Source organism: Lepidochelys kempii, chromosome 3 (assembly GCF_965140265.1).
Source record: "Lepidochelys kempii isolate rLepKem1 chromosome 3, rLepKem1.hap2, whole genome shotgun sequence".
In the NCBI taxonomy this organism is placed as follows: domain Eukaryota; kingdom Metazoa; phylum Chordata; order Testudines; family Cheloniidae; genus Lepidochelys; species Lepidochelys kempii.
In genome coordinates, this window is record NC_133258.1 from 705697 (window position 1) to 726274 (window position 20578).

The window sequence follows — 20578 nt, forward strand, 5'->3', positions numbered from 1 at the left end:
GATGCACGAAGAACAGCTACACACTGGCTAACATTTTCAAGTGCATCTAAGTGACTGAGGAGTCTAATTCCCAGCTCTCATGAGCCAAAAGTGTGAGGGGATAACGCAGTAAAACTCATTCCAGTCTTTTGGTCTAGCTCTCAAGAGACTGGCTGAGAAAGCCTGAAGTTTGAAGGAGGTCTCACTGCTGTTCCAGCAAAACTGAGGTCCCATGAGGGTTTTTTTTCCCCTCTGCAGGCGTCTCCAAGACCACTGAGTAGCTAACAATACAGCATTTCCCAGGGGGCACTGCCGTACGTTATCGGTTGCGATCTTAGCTTTGTTTATAGGCAGAATGGTGTAATAACTATGAAGTAACACCTCCTGAGGGCTGAAAGCCCAGCAGCCATGAGGTGGGCAATCAGTGCCCAGTGCAGAAGGATTTTCTGGGTGATGGTGCTGAAGCTGCTCCCAACAACAGGTTGCATTTTGTCCCAACATATGTCCCCACTGCAGCGCTGTAACGTGCTTACTGACACAATGCTCCTTGTGTGCCACACCTTCCCCTCCACACTCCAGAGCAGCCTGCTGGGGAGAGGGATTTGTCCAGTCACTTGACACTTTTCAGAGCCAGACTCTCAGCACAATATGCTGCCACCTAATTCTTAGCTCCCTTGCAGATCAGACTCTGGAAAAAGGAGATCTGCTATACTGCTAAGACCACACGACACCCAATAACTTCACCATCAACGCGAAGAGACTCTGGACCAGCCACCTTGGGAGAGGCTTTGGTCTACCCCTACTGTAGAACATCTGCAGACATGGGGAACCCACAGAGTTTATTCTGACAGCCCCTTAGGTGGTGGTGACTAGGGTTTGGGGAAAGCGGAGCATTGCCCCATAATCGTTCCCATTTGACAGAAGGTGGAACAGGATCACTAAGGGTGGACTCCTTGTTTGTTTCCTCATGTCAAACCCAACATGGTTATGAATTAAGTAAACCAAGGGGGCAATCCAACAGCCCCTGCCATTGCTCCACCCAAAAGCTTCAGCAAACTCCCTGCCCACAAACACACGTGAGCTCAGGTGAGCTCACTGAATGCCAAAGGCCTGGCTAGGGAGAGATGGGCCTCATTTCACAGCTACGGGCTCACCTGGGTGGAAGATCTGCCTAGTCACCAGGTGCAGAACACATTTCGTTGAAACATTCAGATTGAAAACAAAATGTCTATGGGGTTAAAGCTACAAGCAAGCTGCAGGGTGTCCAAGCAAGAAGCAGAGCCTGGTCTAAGTCTGGCCCTCAGCCAAGCCCCGCAGAGCAGCAGCAGGTAAGAGCCAGATGTACATGGAGAGCTTGGCTTCGAGCAGTCAGAACAATGCATTTATCTTGCTTGACATGCAAGAGCTGGCATGCAATGAGGGCCACAGACTAGTGCAGTCTAAGAACAAGGAGAAGGGACAGAACTAACATTTAGAAGACTTCACACAAGGCAGTGTCCCTCTCTGTAAGGCTTTGGCTGGGAGCACAAGGAATAGATTATCTCCCAGAACAGGACAGGGCTATTGCTGGCAGGGGGGGCCTATGCTGGACAGTTTTATACACCAGCCTTATAGCAAGGGAACACCGTATAGATAAGTTATATATTATATATATAATGAACATTATATATATAGTGACACAGTCACATCACAGGAGCGGAGAAGTTTGCTCACCATTAGCAAAAATCCTATGAAAGACTGTTGGTAACAGAGCAGCCCGTAAGCGGGAAGTAAAACAAGATAGAAGTCGATGAGTTGATGAAACAGCAAGCACTTAACATCAATACAGACAGCTGGGTAGAACCAGGCAAAACAGGGACAAAAGGAAGAGGCTGGCTGCCCTTTCAATAGCCCTCACACCTGCTGACTCTAAGCCAGGAGCATGATGCCTCTACACACCAAGAACTGTAGAGGGCAAAGGAGAGGTGGGCTCTGGGGGCCTCTCACACCCACCAGGGCATTATGTTCGAGACTCTGGGCTTTTGAGGAGGCTGAAATTCCAACCATGTCACTCAGCCACCATTGTCCAGTGACCAGTCCCTGTGCCCATGCTCAGCGGGCAGATATGGGCAGCATGTTGCTGGGAGTAGAGCTAACACCCCACATGGATTTTAGCAGTCGCACCCATACCACATGCCTTGGCACTCAATTTGTTTTGCTGTCTGGATGAACACAAACTTCAGGTCAAGTCCCATGTTCCCCGAGCACCCACAGTGGGGATTTAGTGATGGCTGGGTTATACAGAGACACACTGGATGTATCCAACCCAAAAGCCCAACAAGCACGTTTAGAGGACAAAAAGGTGCTTGTGGCAAGTGGTGAATGGCCCAAGGCAGACTCTACGAATATCTTCGGGACTCTCCCACAAAAGCTACCCTTACAGCCCTTGGGGACCAACACAGAATATCAGGGTTGGAAGGGACCTCAGGAGGTCATCTAGTCCAACCCCCTGCTCAAAGCAGGACCAATCCCCAACATGTTCCAAAGCCACCCACACCCAGTCACTGAAGAAATGACTATATAATCTTTTGGGGGAGCACAATACACCACCCAGTCAGATTTCACTGAGGGCAGCCCCAGAATTCATCAGCAGACCCAGACTTCAGTTTAAGAGTTTCCAATTCTGCTATGCATTTAAAAGTTGCCCTATGCAAGGTATTGCTCACCAAGAGCAAACAGTTCCCAATGATGCACCTACAGAGCTCCTCCATACCACAGGCTGGCTCTCACATTCACAGCCCCCTGGGCTCAGGCCTCTGCTAACACCTACAAAGTGACTCCCAAGAAGTCTGTGAACCTGGAGAGAAAAGCCCTCAGCCATATTCCACACTGGAGCTTCCAGTTCACATCACATTCTTCTCCCCGCTTCTGCCTAAAGGGCCCTGCCTGACGGCCCCTTAGGTCCAACCCAGCATCTCCCTGGAATCTCCTTCCTCCAGGATCCCTTCTCCTAGACAGTACCACCCCCACCTCTGCCACCATGGCAGCTTTCTCCCCCGACCCACCCAAAGGATCTCCAGGCCACGAACCCTTCAGAAGCAAGCTGCATTTTCAAAAGAAAGCCCCCTGCAACATCGGAGAGATTATAATCACTGCAGCCAATGCAAGAGGAAAGGCAATTGCCATCCTAACCACAGCGCCCTCCTGACAGTAAGATAGGGGCTCTGGGAACATCGTCTGGTGAAATGCACAGGGAAGCAGGCAGCTTTTAGTTCTAGGTGATTTAAACTGAACACAAGAAGTTGACAGAGTAGCTCAAAACATTCTCTCTCCCCCCCACAACATTCTGACTTGGAGAAAGAAGTGCCGGTATCTCCCTTGCTCTGGCCACAGCCTTCCCAGTCCCCTTACTCCCTGTGCCTTAATAACTCCCCTCTCCGCTATCCCTAAACCCACTTTTTATGTGAGAAAAAGACCACATGGGCTCAGGAACAGATGGACTGCTGCCCCAGCACTGTGTGGCCTTTGCACTATACCCATCACTATCCCATATCCTTTGTCCATCCCAACCCACCTCTTTGTCAGATGATCCCCTTCATCCACAGCTCTATTTACTGCTCTGCAGCTTACCACTCCCCACACCCTCCAACAACCAGTTTCTGAGACACTGGTACCCAGACTGGGCTTCTTGATTGTCCTTCCTTCTTGCAAGTCCCACCTCCCCCTCAGGGTGCCTATGAAGAATGGGTGAAGAAAAGGGATTGTATTGCTCCAGGACTGCATGTAGAGCTGGACCAGTCCTGCCCCTGCACATGCTACCTCAACTCCAAATATTGCACAGGGAGCACTGCGTAGCTGGGCTGCCAGGCAGGCAGCAAGCTGCCTTGGCTCCTGCAGGTGCACTAGAGGCTACAGTACCCAATCGATAGTGTTACATTATTTAAAGGAGCCAGCTGCCCCAGAAGCACCATGCACCTTTAACATTTCCAGCCCAGCTGGAGTTATGCGTTCTTCCTTTAAACAGGGCAACGTGGCGGCTTCCCCCATCCTCCTGCTCCCAGTGCCAGCTTCACCTGCTGCTTCAGCCCAAAGAGAACTGAACCTGCTCTCACTTTCATGCCCTTCTGTTCTAACAGAGCAGTGCAGTGAGGGACAGCACTGGGCATATAGGGGCATCTGAGTTCTGCTTTTCTGTGCATTGCCAGTCACTGCTCCCCCTCACACTGTCAGAACTGAGCTACTTACCAATTCCTTTCAATTACACACAGGATAGTAAGGGTTCTCAAAGTTTGGCTAGTCCCTGAAAAGTGACTAAATGGCAACATAGGCTCCATATTTATTGCCTGAAGGATCCTAGAGTACCATAAACTCTCCCTATGATTTGAGGGTCACACTGGTTTTGCTGGCTCCCATAGTCAGAGGGAATAGAGATCACGCAGTTGGAATGCACTTAACTATTCAGACTGGACTCCAGCTCCCTCTCCTATAGCTGTGTGGGCGCTGTAGGAGGGGGAATGAGGTCACTGGTGTCAGCAGCTCTGACTCTAGGGCACGCTGGGAGGAGAGCTACTACACAGAGTGGAGCTTTTATGATCATAGACCCATTTTAGTGTTCATCTCCTTTACTTAAAAGAAATGTTTCAATCAGAGATTCCGATCATTCTTCTTCTATACGTAAGGAAAAAGGAAAAAAGGTCCCAGCTAGCACAATCTGTAGCTGAGTGGGGAGGGCTGCCTACTAGTAACTAATTCTGAGTATTGCCTCTGCATATTCACGCTTACGGGATATACCCTCCCCAGTGCTGGGGGAAGATCTTTTAGAAAGCACAACCTGTTAGGCCACTTGTGCACCTTTGCGCTACACCGTCCTTAGAAAGGCTGCAAGGCTCCAACTGCTTCACTTCCTTCAATACACACTAGAAAAACAAAACCCAGGCAAAGGCAGGCAGGCAGCATGCCTATGCAAAGGCGACACTCAAAGACCCATGACAACCTCCTTCAAGGCAGCCTCTGCATAGTCCCATTTGTGGGAGTCCAGCAAGCAGTACACCCCCAGGAAGGCGTATGAGAAGTGTTAAAGACTGTCATTCCAAATCAAGCCTCAGATCTAAAATACCAAGTCAAGAGTAGGTTCCTTCTCTGAATGAAGTGCTGACTCAATCAGAAAACCTGCAACTGCATGCGATTCTTACCAATGAGGAAGGGGAGGATGCATAGTTCACAGATCCAGTCAAGTCTCCTTCCTGTAGTATCAATGGGCTGAACTTGGGGAATGATGGTGGGCAAGTGGTTTGCCAACAAGGGGGAAATCAGACATGCAACTCCTGGGAAGTGTTCCCAAATGTAGATTTATCAGAAAGACAATGGAGTAAGCACCAGGGCCCTGAGAGCTCCCCACTCTGGCTAAAGGATCACAGGGCTCAATGCACAGCCTAATCCACTGGTCTGATGGGGATGTTCCTCTGCAGTGATCCCCAAGGAATACAATGTCTATAGAGGATTTCCAACATTTTCATCCTATGCGAGTTCGAAGCCTCTGACACCTGCTGTATGGAGTCTAACTTCCGTGGAGAAGCAGAGTTTGGTTGTCTGATTTAGAAGGAATACAGATACCATAAGTGGTATACATTTGAGATGAGGACACCAGTGTCCCTTTGGAGCACAGTGAAGGAGGATCAGCCACAAAAACTGTAGGCATGATCATGTTTGCATGTTCTCTTTAGTTAACAGGTGAAACAAGCGGGTTCAAAGGGCAAATCAAACTGATACAGGTCACAAGTCAGCCTGAATATTATTCGCTAGGGCCTTGGCCTTTGGATGGATTTGCTAGTGATGATGGAATGACCAAAGACAGCAACATTGTCAGCTGGAGGGTGGTATGCCAAGATGGCAGACAGCGCACCGTGGTTGCAGACAAAGTCTTAGAGGCCTTAAGAACAGCAACACAGATGAGATGGAGGCAGAGAGCAGGCACATTGCTTTTCACCGCCCTAGGAAATGCCTGTCCAACTTCTGACATTCACATTTCAGTGGGGATGACTTCCCGGACTGGAAGCCAATTTTCTGCACGTGGAGGCCTAGTCCGAGTCAGACGATGTTCTGTGGCCCAGACCAGATGCAGTGACTCTAGGCTGGCGTGCGTGGTGAGGCAAGAGGTCTGAACAATGGTAGAAGAGGCACACATGCACCAACACGGTTAGGCACAGGCCAAGGCCATCACTACGAGATGAACTGTGTCCCCACTGTCAGCAGCTAGCCATGCGAAAGGAACCAAGGGGGTAGGGGCCACAGAATCCTTCCATTACTTTGGCTCTGAACAGTTGTTGCCCCCAAGAGGGCGCTCATGTGGCCTCAGGGGACAATTTTCCAGGGAGTTCTCAAAAGTCAACAGCACTGGGGGTGACTAAGTGTGAATAGGCAGAGGCAGGTATAGTCCTTGGGGAAGGCCTGATTGTGAGGAGAGGCTTAAACAACTGAGGACTCTGCCCGAACACCCGATCTGGGAATTTCCAGTACCATTTTTACTTTCAATTCCTCGCCTCAAGGACACGAACTAAACCCAGACCTAACTGCCTGGAAGGGAAAGCAATTTGTGCCACCGAGCCCCTCTGTGCCCCAGGAACAGAAGAGGCAGGACATACCCTCCTGCCCAGCCCTCTCCCCACTCTGGTGAGGGGCAGCGGTAGTACTTACATAGCCCCCCCCTCAGTAGCTCAGGAATTAGGCGCCCACTACTGATGGACCACGTTAACTGCTTTGTCGTCGAGGATCACCTCTGGAGAGTCTTACCTGACCCAATCTTGATCAGTCCATTGTGCTGAATAAAGATGGTGTCACAGGTCAGGTTGCCGTGGATGATTGGGGGATCACAGGAGTGGAGGTAGCTGGGAATTCAGAACAGAACACTGGTGAAAAGAGTGCAGTGGGAAGGGGAACACCCCAGCTCCTCCCTGCCCTGCTGGAAAGGCAACATTACAGAAAAGAGTATTTACAATACCAGGGCAATACAATTCAGGAACTGGGTGTGCACAGTCTTTGGGTGAGGAGACAAAGAATAAGACAAAATAAAACTGGCTCCTGCTAAGGGACCCCAGGAAAGGAAACTATCTCTGACCAACTCTTGGAGCCCAAAAGCCCAGGATACCACAAATGGAGGATGGGGTGGGAAGGGAAGGGAAGGGAAGGAAGAGAAATATTACTTGTCCTGATGTCTGATGAGAATACCACCACAGGGGTTTCAAAAATGTTCAGACGTTATACTGAGACAAACCAAAGTCTGAAAGCAGAGTCCACCCCAAAAGGAACACCCATTCTGATCTTATTTACTGGGAACCAAGAAGGTACCCAGTATTGTACAGACGTTAGACCTAGCCCTTGTCCCAGCGAGCATGCAGTCTAGTACGTGCACACATACACGCAGTTCAGATACCCGGATCAAGAAGGGCCTCTCAGGTACCATAGACACACACCTTGGCCTACTAGATATTTATACCTTGCACATCAGTGTGGTTTCCATGCGGTCGAGGTAAGCTAAATCCCCAGAGCTGACTGTCTTTGGGCGCATGTGTTTAGACAAGGGGTTCTTAGCAGAGAGCCATCAGTTCCGGAACTTATTCCCCAGCCCTTGGCCTAGGCTCTTTAAAGAGCCAGAAGTAGAGATTATATCTACCCTGCATCTTTTGTTAGCCAAGTTAGCAGCCTGAGGGGCTCACTGGATGCCCAACTATTTCTGGATATCTGTACTTGGCAAAAATGGTAGTGATGGGATGATTCAGGCCTTCCTCTTTGCAAGGCTGCATATTTCATTCTAGTTTTGTAACTTGCTAGTGATGTGGTGAATGAGTTTACAATTTAAAAAGTAACCTGGGGCTCACAGGACCAGTGTCCCCAGCTGCCTGCAGGACCAGTCTGAATCTGCCTCTGGTCCGTGGGAGGGGCAGGATTACCAGCAGAAGAGGAAGTGGGGAGGAGGTCGTCATATTTGAAACCAAGTCTACTAGTAAGAGTAGTTTTGTCTAGACTGCCTAATTAGTAGGCTGCACACTTCCATCCCACAGCTAACCAGGAAGACTGGCTCAGACTGCCGAACTCCAGAACAGCTGGCCATTCATACACAGGGCATCTCCCTACTTCACCTACCTGAGAGCAGAGAGGATCTGGGTGCACCAGCGCTTCCAGGCCTAAAAATACAAGGTGAAGTACAAGCCACAATCAGCAAGTAGGACTAACTGCTACCAATTCAGCTCATCTGGAGGAAGGCACCTCTCCTGCTGCAGCCCGGCCTCTAAGCTCCAGCCCATCCCAGCTGTACTGGTGAATGGTAACCCTGGATCCCCACTCCCATGCTCAACCCAGCCCCCACAGTCATGCAGTGACCAAGAAATCCCCCACCGCCTTTCTGTACTCTAGGATGACTGCAGAGCCCCTCCTTCCACTCAGGTACATGCAGGAGAGAGGTGTGCACAATCTGTGCACTTCTCAAAACTAGCTCATTCCCTCTGCAGAGTTACATCAACCTGCCTGATGCTTCCCTGGAGAGCCACCCCTAGCTATGCTGGCCGACTTTGCCAGGGATAGCAGCTGAATGGAGCTTCTACTGTAGGCAGGGACAGAGCAAACCCCAACCATAAGCAAGGGGCCTGTGAAAAGAGCTCTCCAGAGGAGAGACGGCCCAGTCAAAGCAGGGCACACATGCAGGAGGAGAGATTACCTTTTCATTCATTGTCTTGTGGTTCTTCTTTGTCTTCTTCAGGAACTGTTTCAAGCTGCCTGAGGACATGTACTCAGTGATGAAAATCACCTGCAAGGGACAAGATGAGACATTACCTGCTGCTTCCCCTCTAGCCCACAGTATCCCCAGCGAGTGGATAAGAGGAGCTTCTTACGCCACTTACCCTGGCCTTGTTCTCCTTTACATCAGCCCAGTACTTGTGGAATTTCACAATATTCAAGTGTTCCAGCTGGATCAGGTTGTCAAAGACAGCTTTAACCTTCTCCTGTGACAACCAGACAAGCAGAACCACATTACCACCCTAAACCAAGGAACATTCCCATCCATTCCCCAACCTTCTCTTCTCCTATGTCTGAGTCCCGAGACGTTCCAACGCCATGCACTACCCCATGGCATTGTTCCAGCTGGTGTGCCTAACACTAGCAGCATCTGACCCCCAATGCTGCTACAAACTGTGAGCCTTGCCCCCTAACTATGGCTGGACATTATTTGGCCACAGATATTGACAGATTCAAACCGTGTTCCACATCCAGGGAGCAGAGCCTGACAGAACCAGTCTGTCATCCTTTCTGCACTGGAAGCACAACACAGTTCAGTTCCAAGCATGCCCAGAGCTCTGCACGTCCAGTTGCAGAATCAGAGCAATTCAGCACTCCTCTCAGACCGGCTGGGTTTGTAACTCTGTGCTATGTAACTATGCTCAGCCACCATGGTCTATGATCCCCACCTGGCCACAGGGCACATTCTTGGCACAAGGTGCAGGACAGCCTCCACCCTAACTTACCTCCTGAAGCTTAAAATTCTTGCGCTCAGAAAATTGAACCTCATTCCAAACAACTTCCACACCTTCTTCTGTATCCATCGCCAGGTAGGCACTATCAATCCCAGGGACATTGCGCTGATTCACCTGGACAGATAGATGGGGACAGATGTGAAGCCTAAGGCAGGGAAACACCACCACCACCAGTCACTCATCTATAGCTTCCTCCTACGCTGAGCTTACAGCCTCAGCTCCACTTAGTCACAGGGTGCAGTCTGAGACTTGGTTATTCATGTAAGGTATGGTCTGTCCCAGCAGAGTCTACACTCTAAGCCACATGTGTAGAGGCAGACCAGGAGTCATGTGGGCGGGAGAGGAGGGAATGCTCTAGGGAGAGAACTTTTTGCACAGATATTAGCTTGTCATTTGAGTTGCCTCATGGCATTGATTTGTTTGTATCGTTTATGATATTTTTAGTTCTATCAGAATCATGCCCCCATGCAGATCCAGGGGGTGAAGAGAGGACCCGCACGTGGAAACCAAGCAGACATGAAGTGTGAGGAGGGATTTGCAAGGAGTGATGTTGCTTGAAGCACAGAAGGAGGGAAGCCATTTCAGACACAGGGGAATCAAGACAGTTGTGAGATGCATAGCTGTCTACACAGTTGTTGCGCCAATTTAGGTAGAACAGATTGAAACAGTTGATAGTACTTTAGCTGGCATCAGCAGGCTTACCAATGAACAGCTATAACCCAGTGCGAGTGTGCCCGCACTTGAGATGTGCGCAGACGAGCTCCAAGGAAGTATCTAGACGAGCAGACAAAGCATGAGAGGGACAAAGATGCCTTCGTACAGATAAGCTTTTAAGAGCCAAGGAGAGCCTAAGAGAAAGGTGCTTGAATGCAAGTTAGAGAGACTTGAGGAAGAGCAAGTCACAGCAGCAGGAAACGTTGCAGTCCCTTGCTACTGGTAAGGTACATTTTCCCATGACATGCAGCAGCTGCCGCCAAGGATCTACTAGGAACATGGCCTGCATGTCCCTGCTGCCAGAAGCCAAGCAGGTGGAGCCAGTCTGAGAAATAGCTGTTGTTGGAGTCGCTCAAGAAGCAGGAAAGACCTGCAGAAGGAGGCTGCATGTCTGCATAGAATCTGGGAGACAGAGGACTTCACCGATGGGATGCACATCGAAGCATCTGGGACAGAGGATGGTAGCCGACTACACGTGACTAGAGCATCACCAGAGGAAGGAGGAAAACAGTCTGCTCTGCAGGGAGTAGATTGGCCACTTGGAGCAGTTCTCCACCCCGATCCCCAACCCAGCATGGTCAAGCACCAGTATGCTGCACTGGCAACATGAGGTGAGGAGCAGACCCCAATGGCTGAGGAGGAGCCACCTCCTCACAAGGCTGGGAGCCTCATGGCCACCCAAGAGAAGGCAGCATAGAAAGCTAGTTGTCAGGGACTCCCTTCTGTAGGGGATGGAGGTATCTATCTACTGACCTGATGTCCCATGTGGAGTGCTGCCTGCCTAGAGCCCACATCTGAGACATTACGGAAAGGTTGTCGTGGCTCATCTGTCCTCTGATAGCTACCCCATGCTGCTCATCCATGTGTGTACTTATGGTATTGTCAGATGTGACCCTGAGCATTTCCCTCCAACAGGGCCTGTCGTTTCTATAGCATCTTCTACTGCTGCTAGTGCTCTACTGACGTACAAGTCTTGGCTCTGTGAGGCACCTGGGGTACATCTACACTGCAATAAACGTGCACTATGTCCACGGCTGGCTGAAGTCAGCTGACTTGGGTTCACAGGATTATAAAATTGCGAGATGGGAGGTTTCAAAGCCCCAGGCTCCAGCCCGAGCCTCGACATTGTAATTTTATAACCCCATAGCCTAGGCCCCAAGAGCCCAAGCCAGCTGATCCAGACTCAGACTCATTGCGATTTTAAAAACAAAACAAGCCAGTGTACCACATACACCCAGAGGCTCCCATCAGGGTCACATCCTGTTGTATTAAGCACTGTTCAAATACATAGGAGATTGTCCCTGCCCCAAAGTGCTTCCAAATTTAGAGACAAGGTGGGGAAGATGAGCACAGATGCATTTTATAAATGGCTGCAATTTCTTAATCCTTTTACAATAAGGCACTGACTACTCCCATTTGCCTCTGCCTGGCCTTCACTACAAACACACAGGAATCACACCACTAACATGATCCTACATCTGGGATGGAAAGCAGCTGCTGTTTACCACCACCAACTACCTACACAAAGAGAACAGGAAAATGAATGACACCATATCAGACTGAAATTGCATGAAGTTTTAGCCAATGAGAGTCCTTATATTTGAATTTGGCCAACACATGAGGCCCTCATCTCTCCTACTACACATGGAATCTGGGCTGCTTACACTCACTCAGGACTTCGGTATTACATCTCTCTGCCAGAAGCACAACACCCTTAGCACCATGCTGGGACCCTGGGGTGAGCGCTGATTCAGCCAGGGATCAGTCACCCGACCCAGCGGCTAAAAATAAATGATTTAAAAAACAAAACTGGATTATTTAAATTGATATTATTTAAATTGATATTAAATACATTTCTTTTTCAAAATAAATCTGTTAAATGAAATCTAAACTTAATACAAAATATATGTTAAGACCTAAATTTATTATAATCTCTTAAAAACATTTAAATAAAAAAAAAGTATGCAGAATCCATGAGCCTCTATCAAAAACTGAGTTAAAGGCTGATTTTCTATATAAAGAAAGAATCAGAGGAAAAACCTCTAACTTTTGAGATCAAGCTTTATAAATATGGCACAATAGGTTATGTACTGTATTAAGGGCTTGTTTTAATAAAAAATTATATGCTATTGTATTTAAATGCCAGTTACCATCATAATGCAGCTTGACACAAAGCATAAGCAAAAAAGTTACTTATCTAATAAGCAATATATCAGTCACTGTTTTCTACATATTAAAAATGTAGAATTAATAAGAACCTGAAAATATTAAACAACATAACTACTTAAATAAAAGTATGTAATTATAATGTACCCTCCTAGGGAGAAAAATTATATATCAAATCTAGCATAAAGACTCTGTTTCATTGTAAATCAAACTTTAATGGCTGTATCAACCATTGAGAATGCCACTGAGACCTCTTTAAAAGTCAATTTAAATGCAGGCTCTCCACTTGATGTAAATCAAACCATCTTGAGCACTGCAGCGCAGCAAAGGGCATTTGGTCAGTACTGAGAAGATTGCCTTCTCAATCACCTGAGATGAGAAAACAGACTTTATGTCACAAGTTGGGTTCTCCTTGGAGAGGTGACCAGACATCACACCCTGCTTAGTTTGTGAAAGTCCCATGACGAAGACTTTCTCCACTACAGATTTGCTCACTGCTTCAGGTCCCTCCATCCAATGCCAAATCACAGCCTGTCCTAGATGTCTCAGCATCAACTAAAATGTAACATAGCCCAACAGAATACCTGCTCTTTCCTTCCTATCACTACGGACAGAAGTTACCGACCAGTCATCAGGGTGCCCTCCGCATACGCACACTTGTGGGATTGGTATCTCTCGGTGTAACATCTTCTAGAGAGCACTGTCCTTTGGGGCCACTTTTCCCTTCCTCCCCCTACCTTGCAGATGGTTCTGAAGACATAAGGGGCAGTGGCCCCAACTGCCTCCCAGTTCCTTCTTTCCTTATGGAGTTCTTGACCTGAGACTGAAGTGAGGGAAGGTGGGCTGAACTGTGAATGTGCAGAGCACGCGCACGCACACACTGACCAACCACCGCTAAAATGCTGTGGTCTGGTCTGATGACCACAATCCAAGAAGGAGGTTGATAAATTGGAGAGGGTTCAAAGAAAAGCCACGAGAACGATTAAAGGATTAGAATATCTGCTTTACAGTGATTGAGCTCCTTGAGTCTATCTATTTAGCTGAACAAAGAAGGCTACCTTGATTGCCGTACCTACATGGGGAATATTTGATAATGAGCTCTTCAGTCTAGCACAGAAAGTTCTAACACAATCTAATGGCTGGAAACTGAAGCTAGACTCAGACTGGAAATAAGGCATACATTTTTAACAGCAAAGGTAATTACCCATTGGTCATGGTGGATTCTCTATCACTGACAATGTTTAAATCCAGATTGGATTTTTTTTAAAAAAAACTGCTCTAGGAATTATTTTGGGGAACTTCTCTGGCCTGTGTTACACATAAAGTCAGACTAGATGATCCCAATGGTCCTTTCTGGAATCTTGGAATCTGAAGTTACTGGTAAGCAACCTTTTTCTTCTTCCAGTGGCCTCTACATATTTCCACTCGTGGGAAATTAGCAACCAGTACAATTCCTGCACCAGGAAGGTGGGTTACGAATTTCTAAGTGAACAGGAACTACTAAACTGCCATAATGAGAATCAGCTCTAGATGGCACATCAAGAGAATTAGAAGCTAATGTAATTTTGCTCTCCCAGATCATCCCTGGACACATTATGGACATTTTTATTTCAAAACACAAGTATATCTTCAAATAATAGCTTTGCAAATTCTAAGAAAACACAGAAGAAAGGCCTGCAATGGCTGCTGCCTTTTGATTAGCTGAAAGCCTTTTTCTATATCCAGGTGAACTCACACCCAAGTAGTCATAGCAGGGGTGTAAAAGGGGAAAAGGGGGAATGAGATAAGTTAATGGCCTGTTCAAGACGGAAACAGATGACTTGAGACCGGAAGTGGGGATGAGGACATCAACCAAATCACATTTCCCACATGGACTACAGTTTATAGAGGACTAAATATTTGGCCAGTATCTCGTTAAGTCTATGGACTGTAGCTGTTGACAGATGTCTAGTAAAAAATAATATTCTGACAAATAGCAGTCCAGAGGTCCCAAGAACTTTGTGACTTAAGACTACAACTCCAAATCAAGAAAGATCCACGTGTTAGGAGGGAATATGCCCATCCTTCAGCACAGCTAAATTAATATGCAAAATGACTACCACCATTAGGTGGGCAATCAAGTGTACTGGTAAGAAGAAATCTAGTTTCCTTTAGCACCGTCATCAAGGCAAAGAAGTTAACTCAAAACAACCCTAGCAGTACATGGAACAGCCCTCCCCTGAACTAGGGTATTAGAAGGCATATGAGGACCGCTGTCCTCAACGTCACAATCCATGCAGCTTTAAGGAGTATTGCAACCACTCCGTAGACCATACTGCCTTGCCGCACAAGGCCTCTCTTCTGAGCAGACTGGGCCCTCTGGATGCCACATCTCTGATGCTTTAGCCCCAGCACACTATTTTACTGAAGTGCCAGGAAGACCGTGGACCTTCCTCCTCCACGTACGTGTTCTCACCTTGTTTTAAACTTACCTGAGGGCTTAGCTCAGGACAATGAGCAATGAAAAGCACTTCCCTTGTCAATTAAGGGTTCTCAACTAAGATTCACCCTGTCAATGGTTGGTGTGTAGTGCTATTCCTCCATCACAGCACATGAAAACTGCTACCTACCGAGTGACATGAGTATTCTATCACTTCTCACAGGGCAAACTCCAGCCCTCTGATCAAGCCAACTAGTCCCAAGTATCCATGGGCGCTTTACTTTAAGCGGCAAACTTTGTTTTATTTTTTTAAAGCAAACCCTGCTATCCTGACCTCATGTGGCTCAGACATTAGGGCAGCATTTCTCAAATGTGGCCACAGCCTCCTGGGCAGTGATTGTGGTGGGCAAGGCAGTGTTACCTAACATACAAATATCGCTTTTCACAGAAACAGACTTACTACCTAGCAAGGTGTTTCCCCCCCACCCCCCCCCAGCAACCAAAAAAGCAAAAACAAACAATAAAAAAAAGGAGAATGTGCAAAGCACAGTATGTGTGTCTATTCTGTTTAGGTCCAGTAAGGAATAGAGACAACTGTATGTTATTTTTATTGTTGGAAGTCTGCAATAAAAACCTACATAAACAAATTACAATGATTTGGACATGTATATGTGCATATTTGTTTGTTTTTCTTAAAGTTAATTAAGTATTTTAGGAAAAATTGTCAGAGCAGCCACCAGCAAGAGTTTGTGGCCGCACTCTGAGGCCACCAAAAAATGTCTCGAGATCCCCTGCATTAGGGCATTCTTGTCAGTATTTGGTCTCCAGTCCACAGGAAGGTTCCTTAGAAGCTCAATCAATCTCAACTGACTGCACACAAATAGAAGCCTGCAGAGCTGGTGATCCAACAATGGGCAGGTGACAGTGGAGCAGACCTCAAGAAAGCTCCTTATGGCTAAGCATCAGAACGGCCATTCTGGGTGAGACCAATGGTCCATCTAGCCCAGGATTCTGTCTTCCTACAGGGGCTAATGCCAGGTGCTTGAGAGGGAATGAACAGATCAGAGCAATTTATTGAGTGATCCATTCCCTGTCGTCCAGTCCCAGCTTCTGACAGGCACAGGTTTAGGGACACCCAGAGCGTGGGGTTGCAACCCTTACCATCTCCTGACAGGTCCGTCAATGGTTATCCTCCATAATTTTTTTTTTAAAATCCCATTTATACTTTTGGTCTTCATAATATCTCCAAGCAAGGAGTTCCACAGGACTACTGTGTGTTGTTGTGTGAAGAAGTACTTCAGGAGGAGCTAGTAAACAAGAGCAGCCAACAGGAGTTTTGCAAGGGAGTTCTCCAGGTAAAGGAGGAGCAACTACACGACCCCGGGGGTGAGTTTGCTATCTGTCTGTTGTTGTGTGCTTGGTTGCCGCGTGCCTGCTTGACTGCAGTTTATAGTGTGGTCTGTTTGGGCGGCTGTGTGCTGAGCCTAGCAACCTGCTAGGCAAGGCCAAGAGCTTCCTAATGAGGGTCTGGCCTGCCATGCTTTGATTCCTAACCCTTTAGGATTCCTTGCCAAAGGGGTGGCCTGACTCACAGAGAATATGTGGTTTAAAATGCCTGCTCGTAAGAGACTACAAGAGCTAGCAAACAGGAGCACCAAACTAGAGAAGGAGCATGAGAGCCAGATATACCTAACAAACACTCTCTAAACTTGGGCCAATAACTCCCCTCAACCAAAAACAAAAAACAAAACAAAAAAAACCAGCATGAGTAAAAATAACGGAGGCAGAAGTCCAGTAGCCGAGTCGGGGGCGCGGAGGGGGAGGAGGATCCAGTTTATTGCACTGAATGCAGCATGTACGACTGGCCTTGGGGGCAGGTGTAATGTGCGTGTGTCAAATATAGCGGGAAGAGTAAACCCCTTTGAAATCCCTCCTGGGCAGGGGAAAGCTCCTCTCACCTGTAAAGGGTTAAGAAGCTAAAGGTAACCTCGCTGGCACCTGACCAAAATGACCAATGAGGAGACAAGATACTTTCAAAAGCTGGGAGGAGGGAGAGAAACAAAGGGTCTGTGTGTCTGTCTATATTCTGTCTTTGCCGGGGATAGACCAGGAATGGAGTCTTTGAACTTTTAGTAAGTAATCTAGCTAGGTACGTGTTAGATTATGATTTCTTTAAATGGCTGAGAAAAGAACTGTGCTGAATAGAATAACTATTTCTGTCTGTGTATCTTTTTTGTAACTTAAGGTTTTGCCTAGAGGGGTTCTCTGTGCTTTGAATCTAATTACCCTGTAAGGTATCTACCATCCTGATTTTACAGGGGGGATTTCTTTATTTCTATTTACTTCTATTTTTTATTAAAAGTCTTCTTGTAAGAAAACTGAATGCTTTTTCATTGTTCTCAGATCCAAGGGTTTGCGTCTGTGGTCACCTATGCAAATTGGTGAGGCTTTTTATCCAACATTTCCCAGGAAAGGGGGGGTGCAAGTGTTGGGAGGATTGTTCGTTGTTCTCAGATCCAAGGGTCTGGGTCTGTAGTCACCTAGGCAAATTGGTGAGACTTTTTACCAAACCTTGTCCAGGAAGTGGGGTGCAAGGTTTTGGGAAGTATTTTGGGGGGAAAGACGTGTCCAAACAGCTCTTCCCCAGTAACCAGTATTAGTTTGGTGGTGGTAGCGGCCAATCCAAGGACAAAGGGTGGAATATTTTGTACCTTGGGGAAGTTTTGACCTAAGCTGGTAAAGATAAGCTTAGGAGGTTTTTCATGCAGGTCCCCACATCTGTACCCTAGAGTTCAGAGTGTGGGAGGAACCTTGACAGCGTGCATTCAGGGCAAACAGCTCCAGCACTCAGAGACAGCGTACAGGCTCTGGAGACCAGAGTGACTCAACTGGAGGAGCTAAGGGAGAGAGAGCTGTACATAGACAAGTCTTCTGGGACTAGGGATATAAAAGTTTAACCGGTTAACCAGTCTTATCAGTTTTAGTAAACTGTTAACAATTAAATTCCATAGACCCCCGGAGCCCAAGACTCAGCTGCCAGCCCTGCACCCGGGGCGGCAGCTGAAGTACCTGGCCGCAGGGGCGCAGCAGCAGGCAGCGGAACCCCACTTAAAACATGGGGGTGCTGCAGCACCCCCCGGACCTCCCTAGTTCCCCGGTTAAATCTTTAACCATGTAACCGATTGATAAAATTTTATCAGTTACACGGTTACTTTCTTTAGCCTCTATTTACATCCCTACCCGGGACACAGCAGAGCAATCCAACCCCCAGTCTAACAGCCTCTGTATTGTTGAGGAGGGGGAAGTATTTGGGAAGGAGAATCATAGAATATCAGGGTTGGAAGGGACCCCAGAAGGTCATCTAGTCCAACCCCCTGCTCAAAGCAGGACCAATTCCCAGTTAAATCATCCCAGCCAGGGCTTTGTCAAGCCTGACCTTAAAAACCTCTAAGGAAGGAGATTATACCACCTCCCTAGGTAACGCATTCCAGTGTTTCACCACCCTCTTAGTGAAAAAGTTTTTCCTAATATCCAATCTAAACCTCCCCCACTGCAACTTGAGACCATTACTCCTCGTTCTGTCATCTGCTACCATTGAGAACAGTCTAGAGCCATCCTCTTTGGAACCCCCTTTCAGGTAGTTGAAAGCAGCTATCAAATCCCCCCTCATTCTTCTCTTCTGCAGGCTAAACAATCCCAGCTCCCTCAGCCTCTCCTTATAACTCATGTGTTCCAGTCCCCTAATCATTTTTGTTGCCCTTCGCTGGACTCTCTCCAATTTATCCACATCCTTCTTGAAGTGTGGGGCCCAAAACTGGACACAGTACTCCAGATGAGGCCTCACCAATGTCGAATAGAGGGGAACGATCACGTCCCTCGATCTGCTCGCTATGCCCCTACTTATACATCCCAAAATGCCATTGGCCTTCTTGGCAACAAGGGCACACTGCTGACTCATATCCAGCTTCTCGTCCACTGTCACCCCTAGGTCCTTTTCTGCAGAACTGCTGCCTAGCCATTCGGTCCCTAGTCTGTAGCTGTGCATTGGGTTCTTCCGTCCTAAGTGCAGGACCCTGCACTTATCCTTATTGAACCTCATCAGATTCCTTTTGGCCCAATCTTCCAATTGGTCTAGGTCCTTCTGTATCCTATCCCTCCCCTCCAGCGTATCTACCACTCCTCCCAGTTTAGTATCATCCGCAAATTTGCTGAGAGTGCAATCCACACCATCCTCCAGATCATTTATGAAGATATTGAATAAAACCGGCCCCAGGACCGACCCCTGGGGCACTCCACTTGATACCGGCTGCCAACTAGACATGGAGCCATTGATCACTACCCGTTGAGCCCGACAATTTAGCCAGCTTTCTACCCACCTTATGGTGCATTCATCCAGCCCATACTTCCTTAACTTGCTGACAAGAATACTATGGGAGACCGTGTCAAAAGCTTTGCTAAAGTCAAGAAACAATACATCCACTGCTTTCCCTTCATCCACAGAACCAGTAATCTCATCATAAAAGGCAATTAGATTAGTCAGGCATGACCTTCCCTTGGTGAATCCATGCTGGCTGTTCCTGATCACTTTCCTCTCATGCAAGTGCTTCAGGATTGATTCTTTGAGGACCTGCTCCATGATTTTTCCAGGGACTGAGGTGAGGCTGACTGGCCTGTAGTTCCCAGGATCTTCCTTCTTCCCTTTTTTAAAGATTGGCACTACATTAGCCTTTTTCCAGTCATCCGGGACTTCCCCGGTTCGCCACGAGTTTTCAAAGATAATGGCCAGTGGCTCTGCAATCACAGCCGCCAATTCCTTCAGCACTCTCGGATGCAACTCGTCCGGCCCCATGGACTTGTGCACGTCCAGCTTTTCTAAATAGTCCCTAACCGCCTCTATCTCCACAGAGGGCTGGCCATCTCTTCCGCATTTTGTGATGCCCAGCGCAGCAGTCTGGGAGCTGACCTTGTTAGTGAAAACAGAGGCAAAAAAAGCATTGAGTACATTAGCTTTTTCCACATCCTCTGTCACTAGGTTGCCTCCCTCATTCAGTAAGGGGCCCACACATTCCTTGGCTTTCTTCTTGTTGCCAACATACCTGAAGAAACCCTTCTTGTTACTCTTGACATCTCTGGCTAGCTGCAGCTCCAGGTGCGATTTGGCCCTCCTGATAACATTCCTACATGCCCGAGCAATATTTTTATACTCTTCCCTGGTCATATGTCCAACCTTCCACTTCTTGTAAGCTTCTTTTTTATGTTTAAGATCCGCTAGGATTTCACCATTAAGCCAAGCTGGTCGCCTGCCATATTTACTATTCTTTCGACTCATCGGGATGGTTTGTCCCTGTAACCTCAACAGGGATTCCTTGAAATACAGCCAGCTCTCCTGGACTCCTTTCCCCTTCAAGTTAGTCCCCCAGGGGATCCTGGCCATCCGTTCCCTGAGGGAGTCGAAGTCTGCTTTCCTGAAGTCCAGGGTCCGTATCCTGCTGCTTACCTTTCTTCCCTGCGTCAGGATCCTGAACTCAACCAACTCATGGTCACTGCCTCCCAGATTCCCATCCACTTTTGCTTCCCCCACTAATTCTACCCGGTTTGTGAGCAGCAGGTCAAGAAAAGCACCCGCCCTAGTTGGCTCCTCTAGCACTTGCGCCAGGAAATTGTCCCCTACGCTTTCCAAAAACTTCCTGGATTGTCTATGCACCGCTGTATTGCTCTCCCAGCAGATATCAGGAAAATTAAAGTCACCCATGAGAATCAGGGCATGCGATCTAGAACATCAAGAGGGAGTGGAGAG

The 20578-nt window shown here is 47.7% G+C and overlaps 1 protein-coding gene across 4 annotated transcripts in view; it reads right to left on the bottom strand.

The window, feature by feature from the left end:
* The window catches only part of NRBP1 (nuclear receptor binding protein 1), a 77942-nt gene that overhangs the window by 44179 nt on the left and 13185 nt on the right, over nucleotides 1-20578 (bottom strand). For 2 of the 4 annotated variants that reach the window (XM_073335406.1, XM_073335404.1), the window contains exons 3-8: nucleotides 9474-9596; nucleotides 8853-8954; nucleotides 8669-8758; nucleotides 8098-8138; nucleotides 6748-6842; nucleotides 1693-1716 (exon numbers count right to left, since the gene is read on the bottom strand). In XM_073335406.1, the coding sequence (XP_073191507.1) occupies nucleotides 1693-1716; nucleotides 6748-6842; nucleotides 8098-8138; nucleotides 8669-8758; nucleotides 8853-8954; nucleotides 9474-9596 (475 nt within the window). Of the gene's footprint in view, nucleotides 1-1692; nucleotides 1717-6747; nucleotides 6843-8097; nucleotides 8139-8668; nucleotides 8759-8852; nucleotides 8955-9473; nucleotides 9597-11860; nucleotides 11978-20578 lie in introns of all 4 variants that reach the window. The other 2 variants (XM_073335407.1, XM_073335405.1) reach the window with 2 other exon arrangements.